Raw genomic sequence first — 24,150 nt, forward strand, 5'->3', positions numbered from 1 at the left:
AAGCCATAGACACTGAGGCAGATGCAGCTGAACATCAGTTTATAATGAATCCAGTAACATAATTATCATGAAAATAAGGTCTTGATTTAAAATGAAAAGATTAGTGAAGTTTCCCAAACTGTTTTTCACAAGTAAAAAATGCTTTCCTCCTCTCTAAAACCTTCTAAACTTCTGCCTTACCTTTCTTCTACTGCACCAGAAGCAAGGGCTCACTTAACCCACTTTATCTCAATTAAGCTTCAAACCAATTCACTATACTAAAACTACTATCCTTGTCATAAATTATGTGATTATGTCAGCCACTTTTTATCTGATATTTTTTATCCAGAAAAAGTTATTTCCAAATCCTTTCTGGTTTATGTCTTACTTAGTTCTTACCAAGTTAGCAGAAAAACTGCTGCACCCTTAACTCTGGGGTTCCTCAGGGCTCAGTGCTGGACACCCTGCTGTTCTCAATTTATACCAGATCTCTCAGAACATTTCACCAAACAGCAAGGCACTACTGGTGTGCTGACAAAGCCTGACACATCATGTTTCCCCTTCTTTCCGTAACCCAGTGTTCTCAGAATGGATCTGAGTGTGTCTCTGAGACATGTTTCTTTCTTCTAAAGAATTTATATATATACATGTGATATTTGCTCCTGAGATTACCATGCAATACCATCATAAATGGAGCCATATCAAAATTGATGTACAGGATATTCATGGTATCTTGTTTACTTGCTACCTTTTCAGGTATTACACAAACAATTGTTTGCTAGAAGATTTTCTACAAGCTAGATGGCAACTGGTGATTTCAGGTAGCTTAAGGCAGTTTTTTGTGTAATAAACAATAGTGTGCAATTATTTGATAAAAATACAATACAAATATTTAGAATGTTCTATTTATGTATTTTTAAATATGTTTTAAACATTGTATTCCTGTGATTGCATAGCTGAATCAGCGGTCATTACTGCAGTCTTCAGTGTAACATGATCCTTCAGAAATAATTTTAATATGCTGATTTGGTTCTGAAGAAACATTTCTTATTATTATAAGTGTGGAAAACAGTTGTGATTCTTAATATTTTTGAGGAAACTGTATAAAATATATCAGCATTTGTTTAGGTCAAAAGAATTGCATTGAATTGAAACAGTAATATTTTGAAACATTATACATTTCTTTATTGTCACTTTTTGATTATAATGTGTCCTTGCTGAATTAAAGTACTAATTTAATTCAAGGAAAAATAAACCAATCTTACTGACCCCAAACATTTGAATGGTAGTGCAGATCAGATGGTCAGTGAATGGTCTGTAGGCGTGCAATCTGAAGTAGAGACTAAAATGCTTTAATCATCCTAAGGGACGTATCATTAGCAACTAAGTATATTCTTGCACAGTAGCATCCTGTCTATATATTAGTTTAATAGTGACACAATTAGAAGTTAAAATTATTTGCAAGTGCTCCAGGGTTCTTTGCATAATTAGCATGCTTTTGTAATTTCCTTTATTTATGTTCTGCATTGTTTGTTATTTATAAAAGGAAGCCTCTGCTAAAGGCATCAATGCAATGCAAATGTAGAAGTCTTTACCCTGTAGCTGCCGCCATGACACATCCACCCTGATCTGCAGTGGCCTCCACACAACAGCCCTCATGGTCATGGCTCATGCCAAAGTTATGGCCGATCTCATGTGCCATGGTGGCAGCCGCCCCAATGGGCAATTCAGAATGGTCCTGGAAGAGAAGATCATTTAATCCACCAGCCATAACAAATATTGCAATAAATGAAATAGAAGTTCAATCACTGCTTTTAGAGTCTGTCTAAAAAGATGAATTCAATATACAGGATTAGAGTATTTGCTGCTCTAACTGCTTTGCAATAAATTACTTACATTTTATGCTTTAAATTGGACATAAAGGCTATTTGTAGCCCACAGGCTTCTGTCGTTGCTATGTCACATTGCCACGGTTCCAACACTATGGTAAGTAAATGGCAGTAGGAGCCCAGAGGACACCTCTGATCTCCAAAGGCATCTCTGCTATGTTACAGTGATGCCATATATTGTAGAGGATGTTGTTTTTTTTTACCTGCGGGTGGTAATTTAAGTACCTTGGCTGGGGCAAACATAATGGCCTTTCTTTTATCTTTATACTATGACAAAAAACATAAAAGTGCACACACTAACACATATTTCCAGAGAAAGGAGCACAAACGGATATCTCTGCAAAGGGCATGCAGTGTTGATTTTTACAGACGGCACTGATAATATCTCCACCATAACAACAGTGTTGAAATATGACATGCAGTTGTATTACAAATGATTTCTCTTTATGGATTTTCTATCTCCTAAATTTCTCCCTAGGAACCACATTGTCCTTGTCATAAACTGGTTCTAAAGCATTTGAGGAATGTGAAGGAGCCTATTTATGATAGGGGAACACTTGCTCAAACCATAGTCCAGGACAAGACTACACGTCCAACAACGAGTCTATATTCACCAACTGTAAAAATGTTTGTAATATGTACAAAAAAAAAAAGAAAAAAAAAAGAATACAATTAAAAATAAATAAATAAATTCTACATATGTAACATATATGGTTACATACATATATGGTTTTAACATTACATTATGTGTAATTTTATTGTAAATTTACTGTGATTGGTTAACATGTACTCAAAAGCAAAACTGTAAAATTACATTCCTAGAAGTCCCTGTGTAACACTCATTATATATTATTCCAACACTATGGAATCACTTTATAAGCACACAATATCACTATTTTCAACCCCTAATGGATTTAGAACAAACAAACAAACACTTCTAAATATATCAATATCTTGATAAATAGCTGTCGACTGCAGTTCCAGTCACACTAGTCACACAGCACTAAACAAATTCACTCTCATAATTAATTTTATGGTAGTACTTCTACCAATATAACCATTGTTGACATGCATAAAAAACATTTTCCACGTACCACACTGATCTCAGTAGGGCTAAGCTGGCTATATTGATGTAATGTAGAATGACCCCATCCATGTGTAATATCCAGAAGAAATGCTTCACCACTCATTAGTATGCTGTAAAGTGATCTTCCCCGCCACAAAGTAATAGAACCAATAAAAGGCTAATCGGGTGTATGGGAGCTATTGATCACTTTACCAAATCCCTGCATAGCTGTACACAAACTCATACTCTATATACACAGTGTTTACAGCCTATTCCAGATGCAAGCCTATATGCTTTCTTACCACATTGATGCCGCCCGAGTTCTCGTGACTGCACATGCCCTCCAGCGGAGCCATGCCAATGGTGGTGCCCTTGAAAATCACACCACTGCAAGGTAAAAATATAAACTTTCAGCTGTGATATCAATAAAAATGTATGAACCATTCTTATCCCTTTAAAGAGATAGTTCAGATAAAAAATACATTTCTGCTATCATTTAATCTTCATTTCATACAGCTTTGGGACAACTAGAAGGTGAGTTAACAATGTAAGATTTTAAGTGAAATATCCATTTAAATAAAACTAAAAAAGTCTAAGTAATTATATATATATTTTTAAACCTATGTTGATCCAGTATCATTAAGAATACACGTAACAGGACAGTCTTGTTCTATATGTGCAGAAGGTGGGTGTGTATTGTGACTAACGTGAGTAGCTGGGCATTGTCATGTTTCTTGCGAGATTTGAGTTTCTGTCTCCACTGTAGGAAGGACCAAAGAGTCGAATTTGGCTCCTCATTGATGATGCACTGATCATGTTCAGTCCAAACCTCTAGACCAATTAGAGGTACGCGGATGTTCAGTTCTCTGTAGAACTGATCAGACCAAAACAAACAATTAGGATCATGGCAAAGGGATTTATTGTATTAAATGTAATTATAATACAGACATCGAGGAATTTTGCATTCAGAGAAGAAATCTAAACTGTCAACAAAACCTTTGAACCAAAGAAATTCACCCAGGCTTGACATACCTTATCTACATAATTAGCAATTTCCATTATCCTCATTTTAGTTTTGTCAAGGTCCTTGTTTTGCTTTCTGTACTGTAGAGACATAAAGAAACGCCAAGAGGCAATTTGATCAAGATGAACACACAAATGCATAGACCCTGCTTGAGAAAATGCAAAAATTCGATTAACTAAATCCAGCCATAATGAAATCTTACATAACCTTCTGCCTCTTTTGGCTTCTGGTGGATATTATACAGATTTGATGTAAATGTATGAAAGAACTCAATCAGGAAACTCAACAGATTGTAACACTGGAAGATTGTCTGCATGCCTCTCACGAAATGCATCCCTCATACCCGAGGACTAAAAATTAAACTATTAAATTCACTGATAACTTCTCGATAACTTCTCATTCATGTAAGATAGCAACAACGGGAGTGATAGAAAAGAGAGGGAGAGAGCAAAATGACACTTCTGAAGCTCTATTTTTAAGCAGCAACTCATTTGAATGACCACATTTGAATGAGAAAGTTAAGACTAGGCTTAAAGTACTGGGTCTAAAATACAGTTTATATAACTCAGCCTGTATTTGAAGCTTTAAAGCCGTAATTCCTGTGGTGAACTTTACAGTTTGGAAGTGTCTAATTAGTGGAAGTGAGCATGACACAGGCATCATCAGCTTACCAGTGTGTTGTCAGCTACTATATACAGTTCCATGTACTTTGTAGTTCCCCAGGCATTTCGTCTAACCTAGGGGTGGGGATAAATACAGAAACAATCAAACGGCAAGAAAAATGAAACGGTAATTGCTGGAGGGCAGGATTTCTGGTTTTCACTGCTTGCCATCGGTGCGGTTCTTCATGTTCAGTTTTATTTGCATTTTAATTGATGGGTCTAATTCATTTGAAAGAACCCATTGGCACAGCAATCACAAAAGTATTCAAAATGACAGCAAGCACTTATCAAACAGTAAATAAAATGTGAGTGAAACAGTAAAATAAGTGGAAGAAAAGAATATGCATATAAGTCATCTTCCTTGGCAACCCGTGGAAAATAAAAGTGCAAGTTGATAAATGTTCATAAGCAGTCAAAAGCTCGGAGCTCTGTATTTCAAAATGAACTCATTGTGCCTATAAGCTATAGGGAAGCAAATCTTTGGAAATGTAATTATTCTGTTGGATTTATAAAATGCCATGGACTTGGACTTCTATTTTGTAGGACACATGAGCCAATTAAAGGAGAAAAAAGTTGAGTCATTCGACAAAGTGAAATTCCCAAAGTAGTGTCGATATGATTCAGTACACATGGGATCTGTTGTAATTAAAGACTAAAAGCTACACAAGGACATATTGAACTACAGTATAGTATATATGATCTTCAAGATTCAGGAAGTTTATAATCCAATTGTACCAGGAATACATCATCACTGAGGAGCGAGTACATTAGTCCACACTGTTTATTAATTTATGGACCCTTTAATTCTCATTTGTAAACAGCAGGCCGGTTAGAAGTCTCTACTGCTTGGCTTTAATGAGAACGCAAGTGCAAGCAGAACAATAGCAGTAGGAGGGCTCCCAACTCCTGCTAATGATCCTCAAGAGTTTTATAATAAGCCCACATTATGCACTTCATCAGTCTAAACACTTAACCTGGGCTTAAGATGGCTTTATTTCTGTACTGTAATGAACCAAACACACTTTTCTTTCTGCAGCGCATTATGGGAACAAATGAAATTACTGACGCACAATGCAACACAACAGCATTGCATCAGACCGCAATGTTCCCTTTCACGAGCGGCCTATCTAGTTATTATAGATTGGAGGGAACAGAACATCCTTTCTATTGTAAGAGAGAAATCTTCTCTGACATCAGACACAATCCACTTATGAGATCAGAAATAGAGACGTTACACACCGAATAATGCTGCTAATGACTCACTGTTGTTTCCCTAATGACTATTGTGCTTACAAACTAGCGAGAGCTTTTTGTCACCTGTGGAAAGGACTAATTAAATACACTTTTGCATGACATCTACTTCAGGGAAATATATTGTAAGCATCAACATTTATTGCCAAGTCTCTTATTTTATCAGGTATTAAATGTGTGGACCACAAAACCTGTCATAATGATTGGACAAAAACTATTTGAGAATCTGGAATTTGAGGGTGCAAAAAAAAAGAAAGAAATGAAAATACTGAGAAAATTGCCATTAAAGCTGTCCAAATGAAGGTTTTAAGCAATGCATATTACTTATATCTTCATGGAACATGATCTTTACTTAATATCCTAAAGATTTTTGACATAAAAGGAAAAAAAAAAATATCATTTTGACCTATACAATGTATTTTTTTTTTCTACAAATATACCCGTTTTACTTATGACTGGTTTTGTGGTCCAGGGTCACAAATGATGACATGGGACACATCATAAATCAAACTGATTTCATTTCTGACTGACCCTTTGATGCAAAGGTTTGAGATGACCACTGAACAGGCTGATGTGTCCAGTATGATGGCTGTGTCCACAGGTGCCGGTTTTGACCGGCAGGTCTTCAAAGCGATAGAAGGTGTGGTGGAGAACCTCCTGGCCTCCGATTGGCTCCAGGTAGTAAGTATCATTTGAGTTCAGGACAATCAATCCTCTGCAGAAGGAAATCGGAGTAATGTCAGCTCAAATGCTCTCTTCTTAAACTTCTGTCAACTGTCAATCATTTACTCACATTTATGTGGTTCCAAAGCTGTTTGACTTTATTTCTTAATAAATAAAGATATTTTGGACCCCAGATAACCCTGGACTACATTGACTTTCATTGTATGAAAAAAAAAAAAAAAAACAGAAAGTCATACGAGTTTTGAACAACATGAGGGTGAGTAAATGATGGGAGAATTTGTTTTAGTAAGGTTTTGCCCTGACTTGTGATATTTAACAATGCCAGTAAAAGAGATGTGTCTATCTCTGAGTTCATTTTCAGTTGGTTTTTCTTTTCCAAAAATATATGGACACACAGAGTGGAATTTTAATCCTTCTTTTAGCCTCAGTACAGTTAACGGCATTATGCATAAACTAATGAGCGCGATCAGAAGGGCCGCTGAAACGCTGCTGGATTTGAGGTCTCCCAAAGCACCTCAACAAAACCACTCTAAATTTGACCTCTGTAAAAAGTTTTCAAACAGTACATTTGAAAAAGATGTTAAAAATAAAGCCCATGAGACTGCAGGGTGACCTATTTGCCATTTTCATATTTCAGATTGAGTCTCCCCCTTTGTGCCTACGATGTGTCTTCAATATGCACTTTTGTCGAGTCTGCAATGATGGGGGTTCCACAGTGGACCACTATTCAACAGCTTGGGCCTGAATTTGGGACAATGTCATTAAAGTTTGATTTACTAGAACACAAATCAAAGGTGAGACTTTAAAACATTAAATATTTATCAGATAATCCTGAAAAAGCCAATCTCTGCTTTTACAAAAATATTAAGCATCAAATTGTTTTCAACAAAAATGTTTCTTAAACACCAAATCAACATATTACAATGATTTCTGCAGGATCAGGATGTAGGACAAAGACTAGAGTAATGGCCGATTTGCCATCACAGGAATGCATTACGTTTTTATAATATATTATTAATATATAATAATATAATATATACAATAATAAGATCAAAGAAACGCAACCTTGGTGAGAGAGACAAGAGCTTTCATCGGCAGCAATGCATCGCTGGCAGAAGCACTAATTTATGCTGATATAAACAGAACGTTTCAAAAGTTTTACTAAATGTAAAGAGATAAAATAAACCACTGTTCCACAGTAATTCCACTGCTGTTGTAATTTGTTTTATTGTTAATTTGTTTTATTCTTGTTTACAAAAGAGATTTATGGTCATTGGAAAAGTGTTTTGTCTTCAAATTTTTCACAACTGGTCCAAATCCATTTAGTCACAAAACCATTTGTTTACGCCCCAGGGCATCCAGCTATTATCTTCAAAATGAGGATTGTCATTTTCCGCAAGTTGACAGCAGACAAGCAGAAATGACTCTATGGCTTTATAATAGTTCCTGACACTAAAACTGTAGGCAAATTTGGCTGTGATTTGATTAGCCTTGGCATAAATGTAATAATATTAATGAAATAATAAATAATAAAAAAAATATGTAAATCAATCAACTACATTACTGTCAAAGTTTTAAATGGACCGATGCCTCTGCAGAGTGTGGTACACATGAGCACATGACCTCCAGTGAGCTGAGGGTAAAGAAACCCAGCAGTGGCCTTGAGAAAAGCCTTATGGAAACATACAGTGTCGATTACGTTTGCTCTTACAAAATCTTGCAACAGCTGTTCAATGACTTGATCTGTCTTCATAAGAAATTCAAGACCTTTGGCAACATCAAGAGTCAGACTCTCCAGGGCTTTGCCCTTAAAAGCTCTGTTATTTTCATATAACAAACTCTGGATGTCAAAAGAGCGACTGCTCTCACAGTCTGTGAACTTAATGATCAGGAATGAAAGCAAACACACTTTAGGGAATGCTGATTCATCCCACAACTATCCTGATTGCAGTTCTCTGATTTCACACAATTTTCCAGAGTAAATGGCAGTTGCATTTATCATCTAGCCACATTTTACCAATTATGTAGCCAACACATCTTTGGTTTTTCAAATGATTTAAATGTTTTTTTTCTCTCTCTCTCTCTCTCTTTGCAGCTTCTTTCCTGTTATTATGTCATAATAACTTTCTTTATCAAGTCACTGTTATGGTCCCTTGACCACGCTCCCAAGGTGAAAGTGCAGGGACCATAACAGTCACTTGTAGGCGACTTAGCCTAAAGAGCGATTCATTGACTGCACCTGTCGCTGTGGTCGGGGGTCCTCCTTTTAAAAGTGATAGCTGGATGAGTTAATGGAGGGAATGAGACTTGGGTTTGAGGTTGTTTGAGCTTTCTTTGTTTGTTTAGTTTTTGGATTATCTTTACATTCATACAGACAACCTGCATTACATACTGATGGCACTGATGTTCTTATTATAGTATTATAGTATTCTTTATATAGTTTTGAAGCAATTTTCTTCTTATTAAAGTCTTTTCTTTTGAGCTCAGCTTTGGATTGTGTGTGTCCTTTTTTGTTGCATCCCCCTGAGCCAGGGGTCATAGCAGTCACTAAAAATATTATCTGATGATCAGGAGTTGATGTATAATCAAAAACTGATACACACTACCATTCAGTAGTTTAGGGTCTGTAAGACTTTTGAATGATTTGAAAGAAGCATTTTTTGCTCACAAATGCTGTATTTGTTTTATCATAAATATTGTAAAACTGTAATATTATCACTATCGTTTTACATTTATTCCTGTGATGGCAAAACTCAGTTTTCCGCAGCTTCCATTATTATTAGAAATGTTGAAAACATATGTGCTGCTTCATATTTTTGTGTAAACTGTTTGTTTCCAGATACTTTGATGAAGAGAAAGTACAAAAGAACACTATTATTTGAATTATTTGAAAGAGAAATCTTATAGAACATTCTTCTCTTTGTCCTTGCCAAGTAAAAAAATATTACTTTGCGGAAAAAAATATTACTTACCTTTGATGGTGGGTGTAAGTGGGTGTGAATGAAGTGTATATTAAGTAAAGTTCAAAAACTATACTAATGATTACATAATGTAGAAATGACTTTTCATCAATAAAGAATATTAAATTAAACATATGTTATCCATGACCAATAAACGTGTATATAATTGAAAAGGATCCTTTATTATCATGGCAAAACCTTTGGTTTGTGAAACTTTTAAAACAGTCAGTTGTGTATGCTTCAAAGACACAGATGTTTGGCTTGTATCTCTGGGCATCAGATTTAGATTCAGCAGGAACAGACAGGGGCAGATGCAGTTTCAAGGCTGTTTGTGGATATTGTTTATACGTAGAGAGGAAGCATTTAGTGCTGAATGAGCACAGAGCACAACAAACTATTAACATTCTGTTAGGGCCACAGCATAAGTTATCAGTGCCTATATTCAATAAACTGGCCAAAACATATATGCAGAATGTGCTGCATTTTGTACTTTCATGCTTCCATGCAACCCTATAAACAATTGCTCACAAAGTCTTATTCACACAATCCTCTGCACATAATTTTCACAGAATGTAGCAGTTTACATGCTTATCACATATCTAACTAAGACATGTGACCGAATGAATTGAGCGTACTGTGTCTGAAGAGAATCTAATTATGCAAGACATGATATACCTCATTCCCAAACATGTGCTCAGAGCGACCCACGAGTCGGTGTGACCCCCGACCCTCCCGTGATAGAAGCAATGATCCTGGAAAAGGAAGGAGAAAGAAAGAGATTACTGGAGGCAATGCAGAGAAAACGAGATAAGAGGGAGCAGTTTGCTCAAGAGACAGGCTGCGGAGTTAATGTTGTTCATAAAATAGGCTAAAGCGAGTTAATGGAACATCTATCTAATTAGTAGTAAAAGGACTACATCTGTAAATCACAATTACATTTGTTACATTTTTGGCTTTCAGGTTTATTGGACTTAATTAGTCTTCCTCTTTTTGATTGCAGCACTGAAAAACTTCCCTCAGGAGTTTACCGCTAACATTTGGAAAAGAATCGCTCCATTTAACTCTACTGAATCAGATCCAAAATACGTACAAGTGATATTCTTTCAGCTATTAAAAAAGGCTTACATGAATGGTCAGACCATGAAATTAGTTCATTTACTTGAACAGACAGAAAGCAAAAGAGGGATGGTCAAGCACCACAGACACAAATCAACAGTCTCTGAAGACAACACTTGACAACCCTGCTTCCAAATATACCTACTACCCTACTATAGTAGGTGAGAAATAAAGTAAGAGAGCACAGGAGAGGACTTGTGAATGGTTTCATCCAGTTTTCATTCATATTACACACATTCACACTAATGAAAAGAGGATGTAGTTTGGTCACACTTTTATTTCAAGGTCTAATTTTCACTATTAACCAATCATTAACTAGAACTTTTGTCTAAATTAACTCCCAATTTGCTGCTTATTAATAATTAGTTACGCTAATAATCAACCATTTAATAGTGATAAATGGTCCCTATAATAAAGTATTTTTTATTGCCATTTCTTATTTATTTAGCTGTTTCTGTTGTTGTTGTTGTTTCTTGCTGTCATCCTTGTAGGTTTCTTTTATTGTTCTTTTATTATTATTCCTAAATTGTGTGCACAATTTACTAATACGTTCCCTCAATGTACTAAAACGTGCACACGATTACTATTGCGTTCTCTCGATTTACTATTTTGTTCACTCGATTTATAAATTGTGCGCACGATTTACCAATTCGTTCGAACGCATTAGTAATCGTATGCATATTTTAGTACATTTAGTACATTTTCATGCGCACAATTTATTTATTTTTTCTTGCATGTCATGTGCGGGGCTCCATATTATTGTAATCATAGACTCTCCATTATTTTTCCACCATGCAGTCTGATGTGTCATATATATATATATATATATATATATATATATATATATATATATATATATATATATATATATATATATATATATATATATTATAAGTGTGTTTTAATTGAAATCAGCAGCAGTACTTCCTCTTCTTCCTGTCAGTGCTTCCTCTTGTTGTCAGTAGATCAAACTGTGCACCATTTATTCACAAATCCATTCCACGCCATCATTTCAGGCCATCATAGGGAATGTTTTCATTGGCAATAACTGGAACTAAGACATAAAACTGATTTGCTATAATGTGAAGCCTGCACACTGACAGTTTAATCTTCCCGCTGTAGGACTCATGAATATTTGATTTTCTTTGATTTGATAGGACTAAGGTTTGCTTAATGACTTTTTTTTATGAAGTTATAAATACAACGCTAATTAAACCTCTCTGTGTGTGTGTGTGTGTGTGTGTGTGTGGTTACTAAAGGGAAAAAAATTCCAACCAGATTATAATGTGCGGTTAACCAGCTGGTCCCTTCTGTCATATTTTCCTTTTCGGGTGCTAGTTGTTGAAAAAAAGATAGAAAGAAGGAGAAATCCTCTGCGATTTTCCTTATATTGAATTACCCCGTCTATCACAACAGGGTGCGAGAGGGGTGCTGTGATCTCTGCAGTAACTAAAGCGAACTGCTCATTCCCTTCAAAAGCTCTTTGTGTGTTAGCACCCAATGGTGAGCTGTACGCCCATCCTGTGCTGCTCACTCAAGGGGACAGCTGGAAGCTGTTAAAAGGGCTCAAAAATAATCAGGGGTGTGACTTCACTCCCATCAACCCTTGTCAAGTGATGGAAACGCAATTACAAAGCTCAGAGCTTGTGTGGGGACTGCAAGTGGATTTGGGATCCTTCATAACAGTCAGTTTACGGCTGAAGAAATTCGCTTGTGGTTTTGTATCCTTTTCTGGCTGATCAATAAGTCGGATTTTAGGGATGCGTGGAGCAAAACAAGACTGTTTTGCAATGAACAGACAGCGTGAAAAATCGAGCAATCGTGTCTTATATTCAGAGTCACGCTTTTTGATATCAGGTCGCTCTCGTCCCTGATTGAACCCGGCACTTCACACCTCAACCACATTCAACGGAAGCACATAAGTGACAAGTTTTCACAACTTTCTGCAAGAGTTAGCAATAAATTATCTGTGTAAAATCTGCCTTCTGCAGCTAAAATATATCGTAAATGGAACCTCTAGAGTCTTCTTTGCCCGTTAACTGAATGTTTTGCAGGAACTGAAAATAAGGAAAGAATTATTCATAACAAAAAATATCCCTACTGGGCTGGCAGCATTAGACTGTTTACTGGCTACATTGTATAAGGCTGTTTATTGTGATTTGAGTGTTCAACTACGTTAATAGGCCTGCTCATGTTCTCACATGTGCACAAGACAAAGATAGCACAATATTGATAGCTGACTAAACTTAAAATTGCAGATATGTTGCAGCATTTTATGGATTTTGGGCATGAAATATGAGGTTTGTTTTATAAGAACAAATTATGTATAAATTAGGGCTATCAATCTTTTTTTCATGGCTCATGACATGGTACATGGCTCATTACATGATATAATCCAAGTAAATGCAAATAATCACACTCCAGTACTTAAGAAAAGGGATCATTTTAAGACATTAAATTATTGCAGCAGATGGAAACATTGAATGGACATTATGATAAAATGTTGTTTTTATATCAATATCATTGTGCCCATTACTGGTTCGTCGTCCACAGCAATCTATTTTGCATTTACGTTTGCCTGAGGCAATTTTTTGATAGAATGAATCACACTAAACAAATGTGATTAATTGACATGCTAATAGAACATTTACCATATATAAATATAAATCAAGCTTTACATGTCAGGTAAATAAAATACACTGAAACAAATACGAGAACTGAGAAAAGCAGAGACAGAGAGGAACAAGGACACAGACACGCGCACACACACACACACACACAGAGGTCTCAGTCCTGCTTACTGTGTGATTGCTGGTTTGGGTGACAGGGAGGCCATTCTCATAGTGAGTTTCAGTGAAATTGTGACCCAGGAGCTCCCTAAGAGACAAAATGAAAAAACAAAGCTGTCATTGTGATAGCGCTACACACATACACATTTGGTTTATGCCATTTCAACAGCAATACTTTGCATTTTCAAGCAATGCTTTGCACATTTAGACACAGAGAAAGGATAACCACACAACAACTAACCACACAATTATAATATACAGGATGAAAAATAAATATTAATTTTAACAGGTAATCTAAATGTTCAAATGCATAATGTAATATTCAATGATACATTACCATTCAAAGTTCAATAAGATTTGTATGGAAAGAAATGAACTCTTTTATTCAAGAAAGGATAAATTGAATTCTTCAAAAGTGATGACAGTACTTTTAAGTTGTTACAAAAGGTTTCTTTTTAAAATCAATGCTGTTCTTTCTATTCATCAAAGAACACTGACTAATGGTTTCAACAAAAATATGAAGCAGCGCAATTGAAATTGAATTACGAAGCAACTCAAGAATTTTTTGTTGAGCACCAAATCAGCAAATTAGAAATATATACATTCATACTGATACCAAAACATTTATAGTCTACCGTAACCAATATGGTATTGATAAATCATATGACATTCACATATGTGTGTTCACATGAACATCATTTTAATCACAGACCCTCTGAGAATGATGCTCACATTCAGACGGCAGATGTCATTTTCTAGTAAAAGCCTCACATGCTTCAAAGCACTGGCTCAATGAGAGAAAATAAAAACATATGATCTCCACTAGCCATCAATCCTTCTCTATCCCATCATTCCTTCAAGAAGTGAATCTTTCTTCATCACACTGTCCTCTATCAGGAAATACCAGGCTGATAAGAGGCCAGGCTTTAGCTGGAGTGTTATTGTGTGGCTTTGTAAAGGGCTGGTGGTCTTGTCAGAGAGGGAGGCTGTGATTAGAGCGAGGGGTGTGCAGGATGTGAGGACCGACTCTGCAATCTAGTCTATCCATCAGGGCATGCACACATAGCAACACTCACACAAACACACATGCAGGGACACTACGCCATTTATAACCATAAAGTCAAGTTGTTACATTTTTGTGCCAATGGCTCTCTGATTATAGAGCATGACTGCAGTCCACAGCACATGCAGCATTTCCTCAACCGAGCGATGAGATATGATACTTAAAGGTGAAGTGTGTAATATCAGAGCCACTGAAACAGAATAGCAAAAATAATGACTTTTTAAAGCACACTTTCTATAACACACTCCCTGTCCACATTCGGTCAGGCCAACCTGATCTCATAAAATATATACATACATACAACTATGGATTCTGGAAACACCAACTCAGTTATTTATGTGGATCTTGGAACTTGTGAGCATAGTTGGCCAACGGCTATACTGTCCCAAACCCACCTCATTGAAACATAAGAAGACAAGTCAAACTGTATAACCTGGACAATATAATAAAAGCACCAGTGCAATGTATGTTCACCTGAATGAGTTAAATGGCATCAACAACTTGCAGTAAATTTTGGTAACACTTTAGTATAGCGTCCAATTCACACTAATAACTAGTTGCTTATTAGCATGTCTATTATTAACATATTGGCTGTTTATTAGTGATTATAAAGTACATATAATGCAAGACATCCATAATCGTACCCAATACCCTAAACTTAACAACTACCTTATAAACTATTAATAAGCAGCAAATAAGGAGTTAATTGAGGCAAAAGTCATAGTTAATGGTTAGTTAATAGTGTGAATTGGACCCTAAAATAAAGTGTGACTTAAATTTTCTCTGTGTTAACTGAGAAAGTGTCTGAATACTGAAATGAAAAGTTGACTACAGTGCTAACACACAACTCTGAATACTGAAATGAAAAGTTGACTACAGTGCTAACACACAACTCACTTCAGAGACTAACAATTCTGATGTTTAATGCCCTCCTCTTTTCCCCTTGTGAATTATTGTTATAAATGAAGTAAATTATACTTTTTTTAGAGCACTTATGTGACAAGCAGCCTATAGAAGCTAACCTTGAGAAACACCTGTGTGAAAGACATTCTTTTATTTCCAGCGGATCGGAATTCAATACCCCTTTGAGAATGATATTGCTTTTTGGGGGTTGTGCTTTTAAAACGGGTGAAGTTCTAACATGGCAATTCCGGCGAAACAGAAGAGGTGAGTCAAAAGGACCACCATTTTGGAAAGAGCTTCTGAGGAGCGAGGAATAGGCTGGGAAATGAAAAAAAAAAAAAAGAAATCTCAGAACATGCAGCGAATCAGAGTGATGACCTTTCGCATCCGACAAGAATGAAATGATGGCACATTTTCAATCTAAAGTTGGTGTGGAGAGTCCGCTGCTGAGATGGAGGAGACTGTTGTGTGTGTCCGCGCGTGTGCCCATAACATTTCAATGAGACAACACAGCTGGCAATTTGATTTGTGTATTATTCCTGAGAGAGCACCATTATCTGCACATTCATAAATTACCGCTATGATTTTCACATTTTATGAGACCAAAATTCCCCAAACTCAAAAAGGATTGAAAAGTGCTTCATAAATGCCACAAACCCCTAGTGTACTGAACTTCTCCTTTAGTCCATAACCCTGTACTTAGAATTACCTCCATTTAAAAGGTAAACACTTTTTACAGCATAGTGAGAAATGCACTCTCTTTCTGTATTACAGTCAATAAACAAAACAAACCTGGCTATTAGCAATGCTCACATCCACACATAGACACTAAACACTACAGCAAATCACTACTCGGGGCTACACACTCATTACCTCTTCCGTGCTCAGCCTAACTGACACAGTGGCAAACATTTGTGGGTTGTGGGGGAAAAAACACACAAAGTTAATGTGATCAACAAGGCATGAGTCATTGTTTTAGTTTATGCTGGGAACACAATGTAAGTGTTGATCTAACATGTATTTTAACTGGCCAAATGCTGATCTTAACTGCTAAAAGAACCTGCAGGCTAAAACCTTGTGACATTTATGACTCACTTTAGCGCCTTACACATCAATACATGTGCAATTGTGTCCAAATCGCTTTCATGGACAGATTTTCTTACTTTGATGTTTAAAATCCACAGAATAAAACGGTGTTGTTCTTCTTAGACAGGCAAGCTTTGTTACTCTGAGCATTTTGGGCAATAAGCACCAATATCTGTGCTTGCCAATCAGTTTATCATGAGTCAGTAATATTTGGCTGAATTAAAGGAATATTCCGGGTTCAAAACAACTTAAGCACTGGAGGTAATTAAATGTAAACTTGTTTAAATCATGATTTCTTGAACTGGAAATTCTGGATGAACTTCTTGTTATATATTTCCAACATAAATCCTGTCAGTGAAGTTTGCCGCATGTAAACTTTACAATTAGTTACATTATGTCTGGTCATCATTGCAACAAAATTAAAAGATTAGATGCAATTTTAATCAGTAGCCAAATGTTTTTTTTTTTTAACTTGTATCATAACAACATAATGTTTTGTGGATTTTAACCCAGGGTGTATTTGAATAAATTCTGTAGTTTCAGCCTTTTCTGTGATAATTTACATTAAGCCACAGATGCTGTCTTGCATTGAACCCAAATCTTTCCTAGAGAGCATTGCAAGCAATTCTTTTTGATACCTCAAATAATGATTCAAGGGTTGGCAATTTCAAAGGAATAGCTTTTAGACAAGCATAGCATAGATACAACAATGTGCATTACTATATTGCATGTCATATATAAGGTTAAAGTTCAACCATTGGAGTGTCATTAGACAATAAGCTTCAGCAGCTCTGTTTATCCCACCTCACACATCCCATCAGAGTGTGAGGACTGATGTGCCTCATAATGTATCAGCCTTATTTTTATTTTATTTATTTTTTAAGTAGAGATAAACAATTAAATTTGTGTTGCTTTGACTTTGCTTTGAGTTGCAAGGGGCTAAAATACTTGCAAGATTGCACCGTCATGACACGCTTCAAGTGACGTTGGTCCATCTAAAAAACAATCATCATTTTGTAGAAACAGTGACTCCAGACTAATCTGATCTGAAGTTATCTGACCCATGGCTATTTACAATCAATATATTTATTTGTGATAACTGAGGAAAATGAAATACTGCACTTAGAATCCATATTTCTATTACAAACACGCCTTTAATTAGTGTGGCTGTAGAACCTATAATTCCTTAAATTCAGATATCTTCCGTTTTGTACATTCCAGACATTAACAAAGAGCACTGTGGGCAATATAGATCCATAACTCTCAGAAACCTCAAGAAAATGTGCACTCTGCCTAAATGAGCAAAAACAAATCAAGCAGACACTGGAACGGCCAAACTGTGGCAAAAAATCTTTGTAATGGCTGAGAAAGGGACATAACCAGTGGGATTCAGTTAATTTATTCCTACAGTGAGAGGAAATTGTTAAAGGGTCATCTTTTCTGACCATTTAATTTCCTTCAGCCCCGAAGGTCCACTTAAAATGATAGTGAAGTATTTTGCAGCAAAAAGTCATTATTTAGTTTTTCATGACCTTCTCTCTGACCCTTAGAATTAAACAAGTTGCTGAACATATTTGAAAAAAAAAAAAAAACTGTTTTGAAGCTTCGTTTCAATAAACAGTCTTTGTGGGCTGGAAATAAAGGTTTGAGTTCTTAAAGTTACAGTAGATTTAATAGTAAGAGCTCTTTTATCTCGGAAGATAGAGGAAACATTGATTTCTCACAATGTGATGTTTTGTATTTTATTTAAATATTAAATAAAAAACATATAATAAAGAACTAGCTTTCTTTTGCTGTTTGTTTGTACAGATTAATACAGACATCAGCAGAATTATTCGGGTGACTTATAAAGCAGTGAAATGGCCTCAGCAAATAGGCATAACACATTCGGAGGCAAATTTATTCTACTTGTTTAACCAAGGAATAAAATATTTTAAAAGGTGAAAAGGAAATGTAATTAATTCATCCTGAAGAACCACCTTTACAATTGGGCACAATGATTAAAAAAATTAAGAGCGTACTTTTAATTAATTTCACAAGGTCCCTGTGGTCACAGAACCACTGAACTAAAAACACTTATTCTATGGCGTATTCATTTTTTTTACTTTCTTTAAATTTTTTTGGAATGGAAGCTAAATCACTCGTAAGTAGTTTTGAGCAGGACAGGTAAACTCGCGCAGCAGCACAGTGGTCTGTGCAGTTCAGTCAAGTGAAAGCTCAAAAGCGATTCATTTCTAAGGTTGAGCCCAGTAGGCAAACGATAGGAAAGAGGACCGGAGCATGATTTGAGACAGACGGCTTCCCGGCAGGAGCTATGAGAGGTGCACAGGCTAGATATTCTGGAGTCTTCAGCATCGCAGAAAACAGACATTCAACAATATAAGTTCTACATTTACACTGAAAACAGAAAAAAGGAGCCAGTTTTAACCTTCCTCACGGTAAACAATGCATACATCAGCTATAAACGACATGCCCAAAATTAATGAAAGTGTAAAAATGTGCTTACATGTTGAATTTGCTGCATATTGATGTGCTGCAAATGCAATCTGAGTCCCAGCTTCTACATTACAAACTAATGTAGCACATCCATTCTTTTGCTGCCACTGATGTAACTCCCTCTAGCAGTTATCTGACTGAATGAATGAATAGCTGGCATGAGAAAATGTGAGAGTGTGTTTAGGAATCAAGAATCGCTAAGATTATGCAATTCCTTCTAAAGATAAAGTGTGTAATTGTTACAAGCTCTTGGTGCATAAAAAAGATCTGAAGAGTTGTAAAGACTAAAGTCTAAAACCAAAGTACAATAATGTACATTATGCGGAAAAGAATGTGTTTTTTTCGAACCTTAAACTGCATACACACATTGCATTACACCAAATAATGTAATTATCTTGTAACGTCATATGACTCCTTTAACATGAAGAGACAATAACATAAGCTTGAAGTTGGGTGACTTCCGTAAATGTTTAAACACTGTATCACCCATAATGCTATTTGAGTGGCGTTCCAAAAGTCCTAATATAAATTCCAGCAGCATGAAACAAGTGGCTGTCCATATGATTGAATCACTGAATCAATCTCTCAGCCAGTTTGTTCAAAAACTTGATTTATTCTGGAACTAAACAAATGACTGTCTTTACGAGTGAGTCACTGAATCATTCACTCAGCTGAAGTGTTCAGAAAACAGTGAATCATTCAAGTACAAAACTGTTTTTTTCTTAGTGTGAAGAACATTTTAATGATCTAAAGAACTCTTTTCCACAGTAAAGAACCTTTTGTGGAATTAAAAGTTTCCATAAATGGTAAGGGTTTTTTGTGGAACCACTGATGCAAGTAAATAACCCTTATTTTTAAGAGTGTACTACTCTTACTGTTTCAGCCATAGAAAGATATGGTAAAAATAGTATTATGCGGTTCTTTATATGTGAGTCATTGAATCATTCACTCAACTGATTTGTTTCAAAATCACATACTGTCTATATCAGAGACAACAGTTACACCATTTTACAATTTCTACAGTTTAAGTTAGCAGGGCTTTTTTGTCGCAGACTTCAAACATCAAAGCATGATGAGTGTCCGTGTTCTAGTACATGTGTTATGTTGTCCTTTTCCTGCCTTTAATGATAATAATGTTAATGTTGATTGCTCAATCCCAGATAATAGGAGACAAATTAAAGAGAACAAAGTCAAAGGAAGCAGTGCTGGTCCAATTCTTCTTCTACACATCAGACAGGGAACAACCACACAGTACAGCTTATAAAGAAACAACGGTGAGGGTTTGTGCTGGAGGAGGCACTGAGTACAGGCGGAGATAAGCGAGTGTGAGTGTGTGTCTCATTACACTTCTATTTTCAACCACCAGTCTGGGTTAACTGTCCAGCGGACTTCGTCTTAGATTAATGTGCTTGTTTTATGCACAGCTGGATTGGAGGAACAAAAAGAATTGGACTTGTCTCAGTGAGTGCACGTGTGTGTGTGTGTGTGTGTGTTTTTCTCTGAGAAAAAACAGGTGCAATTCAGCAATCAGCAGTAGAAAGAAATTACTCATAGTCCTTAGTTGTAAGGCTTACTTGAATAAGCTTGAAAAAATTAAAACGAGAGGCCATCTCAAGAGCAAAAGCCAGCTTATCTTTCCAAAAAACAATAACTAATGTAAAAATACTGTTGTGACATTACAAGGTGTGTTATTCTCTGCAAAACCACATAGCATACTCTCATCTGGGTATCTGTGGCTGGCGCTCCTTTTCATATCTCACATATCACACCACTGTTGCTCTCCCTCATTTCATTCAAATGCAGCTACTAGCATCTTGCACCTCAGTTATCGACTATTTACTGTAAAACGAAAATGGAGGACTTCCGTATTAATAATAGGCCTGTTGTAGTGTTGCCAGAAAGTTTTATACACTATAATGGTTTTAAGTTTAAAAAACAGGTAAGATTTTAAAACGCTTTATTTTCAAATAGTTTGTCTTCAAGATTATTTAAGTGGTAAAAAGTGTTTGTGAGGAGCAGCTTTTCTTAGCAGAAGCTTTGTGTTTAAAGAGCTTATAAGATATTTCAACTTAAATCAATATTTTGTGTCTAATTATTTACTTAAGTGGCTCAAGTTAACCACTTACTTTGCTGTGTAGTATGCTTTGTATCAGGGCCTGATCACTGAGAGACAGATTTAAATTGCACCTTATTTATATTTTTGCTTGGTTACAATGGGTAGTAACAGCTGTGTGCAGGATGTTTGTTTGATGTGAGTAGGTGTGAAACTTGGTTAGCAGAATATGAAACCTTATCTGACAATAAAGATTTACCACAACCCAGGATGAGTAACCAAGAGGTGTATGCAGTTTAAAGTGGGACACTCATAGTAAGTAAGGTGTAAATTCGTCAAGGAGCGTCAGTATAAGTCACTTAAATGTAAAGTGTTTAGTATCCAACAAACCCTGTCTGTTTTGTGTCTAAAAGTGTGTTTAGTACTGTTATTATTCACAGGGAGAAAAAAAAAGACATAGATTTAATGAAGTTGGGTCTAGAGAGCAGAATATAAAATGACTATAAAAATTAGTGTAGTGTCAGTAAAGGTCACAGTTTTCAAGGTTACTCAGATTGTGCAAGACTGACAAAGCAGCTATCACTGAGCTTATTTTACTTTCAAAACAAGTCTAGGCTGACTACCTTTTTACAGTAAGATTTAAAGACGCGAGACATGTGACAAGCTTCTGTTTAATATTTTAAACACTCAAAGAGCCGCTCAGGAATAGCATTTTATTTTCTTTCAGAACGTAGAATATTAACCATCAGCATCTCTCATAACAGCTGTTCTGCTGCATCACAAAATCGCATTTCCTTCTGGTTCTCATGATCCAAAAGACTATAAATTGTCAAAGAGATTCACAACTACCGTCTGATAGTGGCAGGCTATCAAAGCATGCCATAATTGTTCTCAAGGTCAAGATGGTGCGGCATACCGGATTCAGCTTTATGTATTCTGCAGTCTGCAACTCCTTTTATTTTCGTCCTTTCTGAAAAACTGAAGGTGTTTACAGTTTTGAAAACGCTGGAATGAAAGTGCGGCAGTAAGAACAGCAGAGGTCACAATACAGGGGAGGTGACTGCTTTGTGTTTTCTTGTCCATCTGAGAGAAATGAGACTTTACACACAATGTAAATCACACAATGGCAATCAGGTAATGATCTAGAGCAGGGGTCAAAAATGAGCAGACTGTGGTCCAAATCATTCCTCATGAATTAGTATAATTAAAAATAAACATATACTGCAGACAGAAAACAAGAGACTTGCTGATTGTCATGACAACAGAGAGCCACCTCTGGCACGATGTCTGTACCGGAAGTAAGCAGCGTGTGTCGACTCGACAAAACTAGATCAGTCTAATTATAATGAATAGAGCTGCCTGCTAAGCAGCTTCATTTACCTCCACCTGACTTGAATAAATTTGTTTTATTTGAATAAAAATATAAAATTTTTGTATTTTAAAAATGTGTTTTGCTCCTTTAAAATGATCCTTGAGGATTACAATTGAATACTAGTGGATTTCCTCTGAAGTACACAATGACATACCTATTAGAAACAACTGAAACACTTTACAGTAAAGTTCTATTTGTTAACATTAGTCCACTACATTGATTAACTGGAGACATGACAAATAATGTGTTCTAAAATCGCCTCAAAATATGCATCTAGATGGAGGATATCAAATATGCTACATGTCTGATATCTTCCAACTAGATGCAATCACAGTCTGAAGCTAAAATATCAAATCATATATTACACAACATTTTGTGAAATTTGTCAATCTGCAGACTTGCTCTGACTTTTCAAGGCTGTCATTTGAGGAAAAAGTTACATAGTTTATTCCAGCATAGAGTTTACATTCATTTAAACATTTATTAAATCACACACACACACACACAACATTTACTAATGGCCAAAAAAAAGGGGTGGGGGTGAGCTAGGTAACACTTTAATATTGGCTGTTTATTAGTACTCATAAAGCACATATTCTGCATGTCCATATTCTACATCCCCAATCCTACCCAATACCTGAACTTCAATTAATAAGCAGCAAATTAGAAGTTTTTGAGGCAAAAGTCATAGTTAATGGTTTGTTAATGATGAGAATTGGACCTTAAAATAAAGTGTGACCAAAAGTCTTATGTGTTTATATAATGGGCCTGAGCTAACATTAACTAACCGTTTTAATTTTTGGTAGCACTTTACAATAGGTAACACATGTTAACTATTAACTACAACATTTCTCTCAATAAATTCTTAATTTGCTGCTTATTAATAGTTAGAAAGGTATTTGTTAGGTTTAGGTATTGGGTAGGATTAGAGATGTAGAATAAGCCAAGTAGAATAAGGCATTAATATGTTCTTAATTAGCACTAATACATAGCTAATAATTTAGCAATATGCATGCTAATAAGCAACTGATAGGTGTTACCTATTCTTAAGTGTTACCTAATTTTTTTATTAACTAACATTACCAACAATTAATAAATACTGAAACAAACATATTGTTCATTTTTAATGTTAATTAATGCATTAACTAAAATAATAGGACCTTATTGTAAAGTCTTACTGAACATTTTTTTAAGCTAACAATTGTCTTACAAAGTACTACTGTTGCCCAGCTTGAAAATGTACACGTATGCAAACTGATACCAGCCTGTGATGGTCCTTACATTTGATCCTCATATTAAAACATTACTCTCGTTTGAAGGTTTTTAAGGGCAGTGTACAGAAAATCAGCTGTGTGTGTGGACGAGAGCCAAAGAGAGAGACTGTGGCCCAGTGACCTACTGAGGGCACCAAATTCCTTGCCTTTTTAAAGCGGCACCATCTGTTACCAATCACCTCATTCAAACCAGCAGTACTGTACTAGACCGAGAGAGAGAACGAGAGAACGAGAGAGGGAAAACAAATCAAATAGGGGGATGGGAACAGAGAGGAGGCAGCAAAGATCATCTGAGAACGTGTAAGTGACAGAGAAAGAAGGAAGAGATGCAGAAAGAAAAACGGAGTGAGGGGGGAGAAATAAAGAATTTATATTTAATTGTGTACATTTGTCTGGGGTTAAACGTGTAGTATGGAATTTTTGGCCACCAGGGGTCACTCAATCAAAATAATAACATAAGACGTACGTCGGGAAAGAGCGTAA

General features: G+C 35.9%; 1 protein-coding gene across 1 annotated transcript in view; it reads right to left on the reverse strand.

The window, feature by feature from the left end:
• Window positions 1–24,150, reverse strand: part of adam19a (ADAM metallopeptidase domain 19a) — a 72,435-nt gene that overhangs the window by 16,416 nt on the left and 31,869 nt on the right. Inside the window, exons 4-11 of the mRNA XM_026268692.1 lie at window positions 13,433–13,508; window positions 10,191–10,267; window positions 6,403–6,586; window positions 4,630–4,695; window positions 3,967–4,038; window positions 3,642–3,808; window positions 3,237–3,321; window positions 1,575–1,717 (exon numbers count right to left, since the gene is read on the reverse strand). Coding sequence (XP_026124477.1) covers window positions 1,575–1,717; window positions 3,237–3,321; window positions 3,642–3,808; window positions 3,967–4,038; window positions 4,630–4,695; window positions 6,403–6,586; window positions 10,191–10,267; window positions 13,433–13,508 — 870 coding nt within the window. The remainder of the gene's footprint in view (window positions 1–1,574; window positions 1,718–3,236; window positions 3,322–3,641; window positions 3,809–3,966; window positions 4,039–4,629; window positions 4,696–6,402; window positions 6,587–10,190; window positions 10,268–13,432; window positions 13,509–24,150) is intronic.

The sequence above is a fragment of the Carassius auratus genome, chromosome 7, assembly GCF_003368295.1.
Source record: "Carassius auratus strain Wakin chromosome 7, ASM336829v1, whole genome shotgun sequence".
Taxonomy (NCBI): Eukaryota; Metazoa; Chordata; class Actinopteri; order Cypriniformes; family Cyprinidae; genus Carassius; species Carassius auratus.